The sequence below is a fragment of the Eptatretus burgeri genome, chromosome 22 (genome assembly GCF_056783735.1).
Source record: "Eptatretus burgeri isolate ZD-2024b chromosome 22, Ebu_testis_v1, whole genome shotgun sequence".
Lineage (NCBI taxonomy): Eukaryota > Metazoa > Chordata > Myxini > Myxiniformes > Myxinidae > Eptatretus > Eptatretus burgeri.
This window is the reverse complement of record NC_140982.1, coordinates 492,848-505,634: the sequence shown is the minus strand read 5'-3', so window position 1 is coordinate 505,634 and position 12,787 is coordinate 492,848. Positions and strand designations below refer to the sequence as shown.

General features: G+C 48.9%; 1 protein-coding gene across 5 annotated transcripts in view; it reads right to left on the bottom strand.

Annotated features, from left to right (window-relative positions):
- The window catches only part of LOC147007998 (uncharacterized), a 92,306-nt gene that overhangs the window by 76,264 nt on the left and 3,255 nt on the right, over nt 1-12,787 (bottom strand). For 3 of the 5 annotated variants that reach the window (XM_085865901.1, XM_085865903.1, XM_085865905.1), the window contains exons 3-5: nt 7,680-7,747; nt 6,967-7,123; nt 5,683-6,840 (exon numbers count right to left, since the gene is read on the bottom strand). In XM_085865901.1, coding sequence (XP_085722027.1) covers nt 6,628-6,840; nt 6,967-7,123; nt 7,680-7,747 — 438 coding nt within the window. In that variant the 3' untranslated portion in view covers nt 5,683-6,627. Of the gene's footprint in view, nt 1-5,682; nt 6,841-6,966; nt 7,124-7,679; nt 7,748-12,787 lie in introns of those variants that run through there. The other 2 variants (XM_085865904.1, XM_085865906.1) reach the window with 2 other exon arrangements.

Below are 12,787 nucleotides of genomic sequence, written 5' to 3'. Positions count from 1 at the left end.
TACTCCGAATGGGGAATATGTGATTTTTTTGTCATGACGTCATAGGTGCCTTCGTTATGACGTCATAATTGCATATGTAGAACGCTACATCCCTCCAATATGTATGAGAGTGATCAAGGGATAAATTGGTCTACAGAGAAAAAATTGTTGACGTCATCGGTCATGTGATTCAGCAGCCGTATTGTTAAAAAAAAGAAAAACCTCCAAAAATCTTCTCCAGAACAGATAGACAGATCGAATGGAATCTTCACGCACAAGTTCCCCAAGCCTTGGGGATACCAGGGTATTCACAAATGATTGATAAGTCACATGGTCTGGCAGCGATGTTGGATTGAGCAAAAAATGTTTAAAAAATTATTTCTCTTGAACCGCTTCACCGATCAACGTGAAACGTCACAATAATGATCTCGTCGTGATGTGGAATAAATGTTTTAAATTCCAACCTGATCGGACACATGGTCTGGCAGCCAGAATTATTTAATTTTTTGATCTGGGTTCTTTTTGATTAAAAAAGAAAATTTTGAATGAGGCTCACTTGGTGACACCTTGATGGGTTTGAGGGTAGAGGAAGAGCAGCTAAAACCCGAATCCTATCCAGGTTCCTCCTGATGATGACTTCATCTTTTCTTTTTGCTTGTTAATTATGTAACGTACCAGTACACAAATACCAAACAAAATACTCTGCACAAAACCTCAAAAAAAGAACCCACTCACAAGTCCTGGCGAGGGTCTGCAATGTCTGATTGCTCTTTTTCTTGTTCAGACGGATCTCGGACGCCACGATGACTTGTTCATCGTCTGTTGGTGTCCTTATAATTCATTTTAAAGTGTTGGTACGAGTCTCCCAGTTCGTCCTGGTTGTCCGGTTCGAATCCGACAAGTCACTTCGATACAACCGTAATGGTCGATCGCTTCAGGGTCTTCCCCGCCAGATCACGCGCCAAATGTCGAGACACATTTCCGATTCGAAGTCCGAATCGACCCAGTATGACGCCGATTCGGCGTCGCGTGTCGAATGCAAATTAGACCAAGCGAGCCTGATGTGCGGTGTTGAGAACCACGGCCAATTATCCCTCAACAGGTCTTTCTTAATCACCCCGAGAAAACCACCACAAGCATAATTTACCCTGAGACCAGGTATATTTATTGACCGATGCACGGGGAAGGAAACACAAGGAAGCAATGCAGTAAGTAACTATAAGGGCACTCGCTAGAGCGCACACCTCCGCCACGTCATGCCTGATCCACGAGAACATATCAGGCCAAATACATGTTTGAGATATCGTGCGACACAGTACGATATCGGTTTTGGCCCGATCCCTCAATGGTGAAGAATCACTTTTAAAAAAATAAATAATTCTCGTACCAGGATCCGGATTCAGATCTTCACTAACGTTGAGCGTTGCTGTCCTTGGCCAGTCACCCACACACTCAAAAAAATTCAGAACCATTGCTTGAAAACTGTGGCCAAAAATCACGTGACAAACAAACAAACAGACAGACAGACAAACCAACATACTTGGTGAAAAAAATTTTCGCCAAGTAACAGACAGACAAGGGGTGAAAAACATAACCTCCTTCACCTTCAGTGGCAGACGTAATAAATCGATAATAAAATCTAAACCCCTTACCCCCTTACCGTTTATGCTCCCACAAACCAAACAAACGAATGGGAGATCCTTAAATAGCGTATTCCTCATCTGGGCCCTCAGACACACCACAATAGAGACAACATCCGATATCATAGGACAGAAAGAAAGTAGCTGGCCACCCGGTAAAATTTGGCAGGATGGGTCCGCACGGCCCCGGCAGCTCAAAGCGAACGTCCTGTCTGCATCAGCTTGCCATCTTGTTCTCCTCGAGGTGGTTGAATCCAGTTTTATGAGTTTCCCGGCATCTCTTGGCAAGAGGCCGAGTCCCGGGGAATGATTCTCATCCATCTCAGGCATGTTGTTCGAGTCTCATTTTGCTCGCTCCTCACTTCTGGCTTAACCTCAGCCACCCTCTGTCATCTAAATAGATTCCCTGTCCTCGCAGGTTCCTCACATTCTGCCAGGAAGCCACACCTGGTTACCCTCGTTAAATCTTAGCCGGATGTTCACCGTTCTTCACGGTCGTCCTGAATCCCGCTCTTCCCTCACCTGTGGGACTCTCCGTGTCTGTTGTTCGTATGCGAACCTCCAGTTTACCAAGACTGCTGCCAATCGTCACCTCATGCTTTCTTTTGTACCCACTCCCACTCCCCTCCACCCTACCTTATCCGCTATCCATTTTCTTTCACCCCCATGCCACTCCGCTTCTTATACTGCAATGTTTGTACAAGTTTTGTCCACCTGAGCCCTCGATCCCTCAGTTGATCTGCCAATATGTTGTTTTTGGGTTCTCCATGAACTTTGACTTCTGTGTTAACTAACAAGGGTTAAGATTTTGACCTCGCGCAAACTTAGAATACCCACCAGTGATGCTGGCAATCACAAAGGTCTCGGAATGCTTGCGGACCCGTGGTAGATCATCGGAAGGGATGAGTAGGCGGTGCAAGATCTGCTGCACAAAGTCACTCGCCGTGGTGCAGCACTTCCAGGAGAATTTTGAACTGAACCGAGGTGTAATGGTGCCCCGGAGGTGCTGCCTCTCCGGCAGGTGTGCGAACGAGCATCAGTTTTGTGATTTTATTTAATTTTTTTTTTTGTAAAATCTGACAAATCAAAGCAGTAGATTCTGGGTATATCTCCTCTTGTCATGTTCCAGGTCTGATAATGGTTTTTCCCGGTCACACTGATCAGGTTGATCGATCAGGGGGTAAGTGGTTACACTCGCGAGTCAAACAAACCATAACCTGGTTTCAGCACCAGCAAAGGTGGAATAATCCATCGACTAGTGAACTTACACGTCTACCGATCCTGACAGGTGCGAAAGGATAGAAACCCAAACAAAGGTGCGAAAGGATAGAAACCACTTTGTCAAAATCACAACAGCCACCAAGTGGTGGTCAGAGGGCACGCCGGGCCCAACAATGAACACCAAGGTCACCATTAGAAATGCGTGAGCTGATGAAGACCAATTAATAAGTTAACAGGTCGAAGGAGATTCATTGTGGTGGTGCGAAAGGGGGATTTAACATCCCCGTTTTTTTTAATTATTTAAATATATTTTTTAATTATTGTCCGATTGGTGAATGAGTGTGTCATGGTTTATTTGTAAGTGCCGACCACCTCGCGTGTAAATTTTTGATGACAACCGAAGGGTTTTGTTCTTGTTGCTTTGCGGAAACCAACATGAGCCTTTCGAGCCCTATTTTTGTAAAAAAAAAAAAAATTAATAAATAAAAGTTTGTTTTCATGATGAGGGAGAATTTAAAGTTCCACCAATTGGATAATATGACGAGTTGGCGAAACTGGGAACCGTCAGCGGTGTCCAATCACAGCCGTCGAGTTATCCCGAGACGTTTTTTTGAGAAAAGACCATTTTGATGGACATTGTAATGGGCTCCGTCTGTCCGTCCCTGTCCGTCTGTCCGTCCCTGTCCGTCTGTCCGTCCGTCACGCAATCTCCTCCTCCTGAACGGTTTGTCCGAAATACTCCAAACTTGGTGTCTGTGATCACCACGTGGCACGAACGTGCAACAGGTTTCGTCCCGTCCATTCGAAGTTCGGAGAAGAACTTGTACGAGGTACTTGTTAACGTTTCCAACATCACGAGGTACGCGAGGAGACGATGGACGGGTGAACGCGGAGCGCGGTTCAAGCCCAGGATCTCGACATCACGACTTGTTGCTCACAATGGAAACCACAAACACACCGAGTTCCCTGAACTTGTCGACATTAAACACGGTGTTTGTCGATAATCACCAGGCTCCATGTGGCAACTCAAAACGCTCCCTGCTCAACTCGCAAAGGCCACCGAGGACATGGTGGACACACTGTCCGTATTTTGGAGGGACAACAGCGAGGTGTGGGTAACAGCTGCCATCTTTATGGATTCGTTCCACAACTGTTTCGCCCCTTGAGTGGAGAGGTACCTGGCAGAGAACCACCTCTCCTTCAAGGTACTTCTGCTGGTGGACGACGCTCCAGGCCACCCCGAGGTGCTGAAGGTGGTCCATCCCAATATGGAGGTCATCTTCCTGCCACCCAACACCACCTCCCTGATCCAACCACTCGACCAAGAGGTAATTTCGACGGAAGAAAACGTGATGCACCCTCCCGCACCTTCCGTCGCATCTTGGATGATATGGAACCCGACCCCGAACTTACCGTTCGGGGAATGTTGGAAGGACTTCAACAAAGCGCACTGACTGCATCGATGCCATCAAAGACTCGCTGGATGAATTCAAACCCTCCACCATCAATGCTTGCTGGCAAAACCTGTGGCCAGAGGCAGTCAACAACTTCCCAGGTTTTCCCAACACCATGGAAGAGGGGATGGGAGGGTTTCCGGGTCGGCATGTGAGGTGAGAGGGGAAGGCTTGGACGACATGGAGCTTGAGGAATTGGAGGAGCTCATCACCTCACATGGGTAGGAGCTGACTCAGGAGGAGTTGGAGGCCTTCATCAAGGTTTCTGAGGAAGAGGTGGTGAGGCCCAACCTGACTGTGAAGTTCCTGGCTGAGGTGCTGCAGGATGTAAGGACGGTAGCTGACAGGTTGCAAGATGCTGACCCAGTGATGGAGTGATACCTCCGGTTCAAGAGGAGGTTGGATGATGTTTCGCTGCCGAACAAAGAGCTGCACAGAAACCTGCAGCACTCAGGAAAAGAGCTGTCTATTAGGCATTACTCATTTTTCTTTCACCTCGTCCCCGCAACCTGCATTCCCTTCGGTGCACCACTCATCAGCACCCTCACCTGCACCCCCTTCAGCACCCTCACCTGCATCCCCTTCGGTGCACCTCTCATCAGCACCCTCACCTGCATCCCCTTCAGTGCACCTCTCATCAGCACCCTCACCTGCGTCTCTCTTCAGAGGAGTTCACTGGATTCTAACTCATCATCATCATCATCATCATCATCACATCAAGAGTTAAGTCGGATCTTAAATAAAAATTGGAAACAGTACCTGTTGTTGTTGTTTGTTTAATTATTTATTTGGAAGCATTTTTAATGAAACTCTAATCATGTATATTTACTGTATGACCAACAGTGCCAAAACAACCTTTTACAAGAGGATGTAAAACTCACAGAGGACAGGTAAAGCACATAAGCAGGTACCTTACAGACATATGTGTGGAAGCATGAAAGCCAGGTAGGTGAGTACGTGAGTCAGAGCGCTCGGTCTCCCCCTTGCGGCCGAAACAGACCCTCGTGGGAGTGCCTCGACTGCCCCTCATGGTCTGCGCAGTCATAGGGAGACTGTTCATCAGCGAGACTTCCACACCAAAAATAAGGACGAGAACTTCCAGCACCTCAATATCAACTCCCACACCTCCATAAACACTCTCCCCTATATCATCCCTCACCCGGTGCCAACTTGCACACGTCTATAAACACTCTCCCCTCTATCATCCCTCACCCGGTGCCAACTCGCACACCTCCATAAACACTCTCCCCTATATCATCCCTCACCCGGTGCCAACTTGCACACGTCTATAAACACTCCTCTAGATCATCCCTCACCCGATGCCAACTCCCACACCTCCATAAACACTCTCCCCTATATCATCCCTCACCCGGTGCCAACTCGCACACCTCCATAAACACTCCCCGATATCATCCCTCACCCGGTGCCAACCCCCACACCTCCATAAACACTCTCCTCCAGATCATCCCTCACCCGATGCCAACCCCCACACCTCCATAAACACTCTCCCCTATATCATCCCTCACCCAATGCCAACTCCCATCCCTCCATAAACACTCTCCCCTATATCATCCCTCACCCAGGGCCAACTCCCACACCGCCATAGACACACTCTCTCCCCTATATCATCCCTCACCCGATGCCAACTCGCACACCTCCATAAACACTCTCCCCTCTATCATCCCTCACCTTATGCCAACTCGCACACCTCCATAAACACTCCCCGATATCATCCCTCACCCGGTGCCAACTCGCACACCTCCATAAACACTCCCCGATATCATCCCTCACCCGATGCCAACTCGCACACCTCCATAAACACTCTCCCCATATCATCCCTCACCCGGTGCCAACCCCCACACCTCCATAAACACTCTCCTCCAGATCATCCCTCACCCGGTGCCAACTTGCACACGTCTATAAACACTCTCCCCTCTATCATCCCTCACCCGGTGCCAACTCGCACACCTCCATAAACACTCCCCGATATCATCACTCACCCAGTGCCAACTCGCACACCTCCATAAACACTCCCCGATATCATCCCTCACCCGGTGCCAACTCACACACCTCCATAAATACTCTCCCCTATATCATCCCTCACCCAATGCCAACTCGCACACCTCTATAAACACTCTCCTCTCGATCATCCCTCACCCGGTGCAAACTCCCATATCTCCATAAACACTCGCCCCTCCATCATCCCTCACCTGATACCAACTCCCACCTCGATATGAACCCTCACCGAGTCACACGTGATCGAGTTCACGTTAAACAAGTTGACTTTTAGTGATGAAATCGAAGGATTCACACAATTCACGGATGGAAGGAAGTCATTCGGGTGGTGAAGGAGGTTCGTGGAGAATGTTCAAGGTTTCCGAGTGAAGGGAAAGAATCGAACTTCGGGACTTGGTCTCACCAGGAGAGTCCCCATCTAATAGCACACCGGTCCCTAAGTCCTTCAGCTTCTTCAGGAATGACTTCTCGTGTTCAACCTCCTCGGCCAACATGTCAATGTAGAGACATGCGTCCTTCAAAATGTCCACCTGGAAACAGCGCACACAAACATGTCAACCATGGTGCTGTTCGTGTGAGGGTTGCTGGTCGCATCATTGGACCTATGTTTGTAGTTGTACGTAATAAATAGATCTTTGCGGGGTTTTGATTCTTACTTCCTCTTCCACACACCTTCCACACACACCACACACCACCTTGATATTTATCCCTCTTCCGCACACCTTGCTCAATCTCTTCTTCTTGCTTCCCTCGCGGTGCCAAGGGATGGCGTCAGAAAGAAGCTGAAAATGCTGCGCACTCTTCCTCGGATCACTGAAACACATACAGGGGGAACAGGGGGTTTTGTACACAAAGTCGAGGCTCATGGAGGAGCTACAACTTACAATGGATCCGGACGTAACAGAACACAAAAAAAAACAAGATGGATGGGGAAAGACAACAACAGCAGGGATGACGTACAAAACAGGAGGGAGACTTGGACAACTATTAAAGGGATGTGGGGAAGAATGAGGGCAAGGGGAGGAGGGGTGAAGAAGATGGATACATCCGCAAACTCTCAATCACAGAAGCGGAAGGAAAAACTGGAGGTTTGGAAAGAGGAGGGGTTTCAGAAGGTTAACGGGGGTCGAAAAGATCATGGGTATGGGGTGAGGGATGATCTAAAATGGTGAATCGCCACGTTGAAGCCCTGGCGTGAAAAAAAAGATCGAAGAGGATGTGGAAGTTGCTTCCGCAGGAGGGAAAATGGAAGAACGAATGAGTGGAGGTGAACAGTGATTCTGGAGCGAATGCGAAACGAAGGACTAATCGATGAGTCATTCAGACACGACTCAGAGGCGAGTCCTTCTGCGTTGCGTTTTGTACACACCTGTCCGAGAGACGGTCCCGCACCACTTCCTCAGCACCTTTCCCGTGCTCGGCGTCGACAACGTTCGTCTAAAAAGAGGAAGATGAGGTGAACAGAAACACTCGTTCACTACTTAACCTGTTTAACAGCTTAAACCATTTACATGTGACCCATTAACTCGTACTGTCTGCGTTAGCAGTCTCGGTAAACATGGTCGCCGTTCGCACTTGCCCGTTCCCTGGGATTCTTCCTCCGATCAGCAATCGGTTTACAATATAAACTCGGCCCACGTGATGCAAGTCACGTGACCTGCGTTGGTCTGGGTTCAGTGTTCCACAGGGATTCGTTCGTTTGAAGAGTGAAATATCCAAGAGTTTGATCAACTGGAAACACCCGCTCTCTTTGGGAGCGGCCTGCGGGGATAGTGGGCGTGGTGGGGGGGATAGTGGGCGTGGTGGGAGGGATAGTGGGCGTGGTGGGGGATAGTGGGCGTGGTGGGGATAGTGGGCGTGGTGGGAGGGATAGTGGGCGTGGTGCGGGGGGATAGTGGGCGTGGTGGGGATAGTGGGCGTGCTGGGGGTATAGTGGGCGTGATGGGGATAGTCAGCGTGGTGGGAGGGATAGTGGGCGTGGTGCGGGGGGATAGTGGGCGTGCTGGGGGGATAGTGGGGGTGGTGGGGGGATAGCGGGCGTGGTGGGGGGGAAGGTGGGCGTGGTGGGAGGGAGAGTGGGCGTGGTGCGGGGGGATAGTGGGCGTGGTGAGGGGGATAGTGGGCGTGCTGGGGGTATAGTGGGCGTGCTGGAGCTAATAATGTCCGCTGTCTGCAGCAGAGGTCAGTAAACCACTTGCACTGTGGCACGTGTACAGGTGAGAAGGTAAGTCATCTCGACCTCCCCCTCACAGGTGAGAGGGGATTAATTGTGTGCCCATGACCTGACCCTGGGTACTATCAACATGTATGCAAAATATGGTGGAGATCGGACCAGCACTGTTTGTTCAGATGAACACACATGCACACACACACACCACACGCACACACAAACATACTGTTACAGGTGACGGGATTCAAACCAGGGTCCTATATGTCACTCCCGACTAAAGAGTGCTGCAGGTGGTGACGTCAGCGACCCCGAGTCCTATTCACAGCCCGCCAGGCTGAGGCCCGCGAGCTGGCCGAGCGGTTTTGAAAGCTTGACCTGTAGGTTGAGCACAAGGAGTAGAGTTCCAGATAGTCACGCTGACAACTCAGGGGCACTTAAACGTCACGAGTTTCCCATTCGAAATGGAATCTTAACAACACAGCCCCAGGGAACAATGGCACAAAGTGAAACACAATGGAACACAATGAATTTACTCGCATCAAGGGATGGTGCACACTAAAGGCAAAACGACACGAGACGCAAATCGTATCGGGACGACGACGGACTTGATGAAATACAACACAGGCCACACGACCGATACGAAAGGCCGACACAGCGTCACGCACACGGACCCTCTCTCTAAACGCCCTGTCACACCTTGACGATTTAGCCAGCATATGCCGACGTATGAAAAATTTGTCTATAACGCTGGCACACGTCGAATACGTTATGGGTAAGTTTGTATACGTTAAGAGCACGCTGGCATACGTCGTAGCACACCGAGCTGTTAGACAAATTTTCCATGCTTGAAATTTTTCGACGTATGCCAGCGTATGACTCACACGTTCCGCATACGCTGGCCATAAGTTGTAGGTACGTTACGCGATCGTTGACACACGTCAACACACGTTACTTGTAAGTTACTCATAAGTCGAAACACGTCGAGGTAATGGTTAGCGTCATTGTTCCAGACTCACTGTTTTTTTTTCTTCGGTATGACGGTGATGTTGACACTTCGATTTCTAGTGCGGTTATAATATAATATAATTAATAGGCTGCCACTCAACGATTTAAATCATAACCGCACTAGAAATAGAAGTGTCAACATCACCGTCATACCGAAGAAAAGAAAAAAAACAAAAACAGGGAGTCTGGAACACTGACGCTAACCATTACCTCGACGTGTTTCGACTTATGAGTAACTTACAAGTAACGTGTGTTGACGTGTGTCAACGATCGCGTAACGTGCCTACAACTTATGGCCAGCGTATGAGGAACGTGTGTCATACGCCGAGTAAGTAGAAAAATTCTCAACATGCTGAAAATTTGTCGACGTACTCGGCGTACTACGACATATGCCAGCGTGCATCAGAGTGCTATTAACGTATACAAAACTTACCCATAACGTATTCGACGTGGCCAGCGTATTCGGCAAATTTTTCAAACGTCGGCATACGCTGGCTAAAACGTCAAGGTGTGACAGCGGCTTGACACTTCGATGTCTAGTGCGGTTATGATTTGAATCGTCGAGCCGCACCCTTTTAATAGGCTACGCCACGTGATCGTCGGCGATACGCTGCCGCGCGCTATGCACAAGTTAGACTATCATTGGGCATAGGTTGTGAACGCCGACAACACGCTCAGCATTCGTTGATATAAGTTATCTATATGTTATCGAAACGTTCTGTGTACGTTACAAATACGTTATGCATACGTCCAACTTGTTATGAATACGTCCAATACTGGAAAAAAAACATCAATAGTTCAGCGTACGCCAGCGTTTTACATACATTTTGATACCTTGCCATACGCTGGCTAAAATGTCAAGGTGTGACAGGGCCCTAACCCAGGGTGAGGAAAGGGAAACAAAGGACGGTACGTGGTGGGGAAAAACAAGAGAACGGCCCGGTCGTCATCTCTGCCTCATCCGGACGGCTCGTCTTCAATGCTCTCCTTCGCTCTCCCCTTCATCCGTCCCCTCACTCTCAAGGACAGCCGCTTTGAAGCAGCCCACCACTCACCGAGCAACACAGCTACGGTCACTCGAGGCGTCACTGGCATTTCTTCATCCTCAGAACACCACAACTTGCTTCTTATTCTTCCCCCTCTCTCTCTCTCTCTCTCTCTCTCTCTCTCTCTCTCTCTCTCTGTCTCTCTTTCTCTCTCTCTCTCTCTCTCTCTCTCTCTCTCTCTCTCTCTCTCTCTCCCTCTCTCTCTCTCTCTCTCTCTCTCTCTCTCCCTCTCTCTCTCCCTCTCTCTCTCTCCTCTCTCTCTCTCTCTCTCTCTCTCTCTCTCTCTCTCTCTCTCTCTCTCTCTCTCTCTCTCTCTCTCTCTCTCTCTCTCTCTCTCTCTCTCTCTCTCTCTCTCTCTCTCTCTCTCTCTCTCTCTCTCTCTCTCTCTCTCTCTCTCTCTCTCTCTCTCTCTCTCTCTCTCTCTCTCTCTCTCTCTCTCTCTCTCTCTCTCTCTCTCTCTCTCTCTCTCTCTCTCTCTCTCTCTCTCTCTCTCTCTCTCTCTCTCTCCCCTTTTTACCTCGTCTGGAACTTAGTTCCAGGGAGATTATAGGATGGCGCCTCGTCGATCCGTCCACAAATACTTGCAACTTCTTCTCTGAAACTACACATATGATTCAGATGAAACTTGACCACAACCTTCATCACCCATGATGTACCAAAGCTTCGTCGCATTCTGACTGGTGGTGTAACCTGATGTTGCAACCCAGATTTGGTGACATTCTGACTGGTGGTGTAACCTGATGTTGCAACCCAGATTTGGGTGACATCCTGACTGGTGAGTCTGAAGAAGAAGATTTTTGAAGGAATTTACGCGTCAGCCATTTTGACACACTTCCGGTCACATGATCGGCATGCATTCTGTAATTTAACATCACGACCCTTTCCCAATTTTGTAACCCAAATTTGGTAGCATTCTGACTGGTGGGTCTGGTGAAGATGTTTGAAATTTTTTTTTTTCCAAGTTGGCCATTTTGACCGACAAAGTCAGGAGCGGAACGAGCTTTGCAATCGCCATTTCCGAGACCAGTCAGGAGCGGAACGTTGCTGCCAAGTATCAGCCGGTTCGGCCCAGCGGTTTGGCCGGATAAGTCAAAATAGGAGACGGACGGACGGACGGTGCGTGATGACAATACCTCACCTGGAATTTCAATTCCAAATAAGATTAAAAAAAAATTCTTCCTCTCTTCACTCCTCCTGCCAGACGGAGAGGGTCGAGTTCTTCACACAGTTGTGGTTCTGCACACATCAGTGAAAATGCTGTGAGGAGTCAAGTGAGACTGGGGGGGGGGGAACTTGAAGTAAAATAAAAAATAAATACAAAAAGGTTCGATTTCTGATCCCACAGCCGACCTGGAATTTCTTACGTGATACACCTCAAACGTCAGGAATGGTCACGGACACCTCCCTGCACTCCCATAACCGTCACAATACCTCGACAGAATTCCTACTGAAGGTAGTAGGGTGATACCCAAACAATCCCAAGATAATTTATCATTCCCACCCCAACGAACAATCATTGAACATCCATCTCTTCCTCTTTATATTGTGATGGGGCCAGGTATCGGTGGCGAGCACGACTGCAAGAGGGAGCAGTAGTCGGCTCCACCGAACACACCGGAATTGAGGTCGTGCCTTTTGGATAAGTCCGAAAGGCACGGGTCCCTTATTGGACCATGAATCGCCAATAATTCGACCGCGTGGGGAAGGGTCAATTGCCAAACTTCAATATACCTAATTACCCACGCGGACAAAGCGACCGGGGAATTCACACCCTCGACGGACCTCGAGCGGAACGAGCCGTTACCGAGCCCGAACCGTGTGTAACCCGAGCGGAGATTACCAAGGCCCGTCGGAACAAATTAATGAACAATTTACGGCATTGTTATTTCTCAATACACACCGTGCCAAGTCAATGAAAGAAACACAGAAACGAGCTGGAACATTTAACAAAAGGGATATTTATTTATAATGGGGCAGGGGAACATGCAAGAAGGCAGAGTTAACCGAATACTGAAGGAAGAGCAATTTACACACACGGCACTTAAACGTTTCCACTTAAAAGACGGGCCCACACACAGACACACACCCCCCAAAAAGAAATGGTGGCCACGGCCTTTATTGATACCCCCAGGTCGGAGGGAAGGTGAACTGGAAGTAAGAATCTGGCTTGGACCTTCCCGCTTCGTGCGGTTCTCGACGATCTGGCCCGGCGGGACTTCAACACGCAACACGATGCCGCTCCAAGCGCCAGGTACG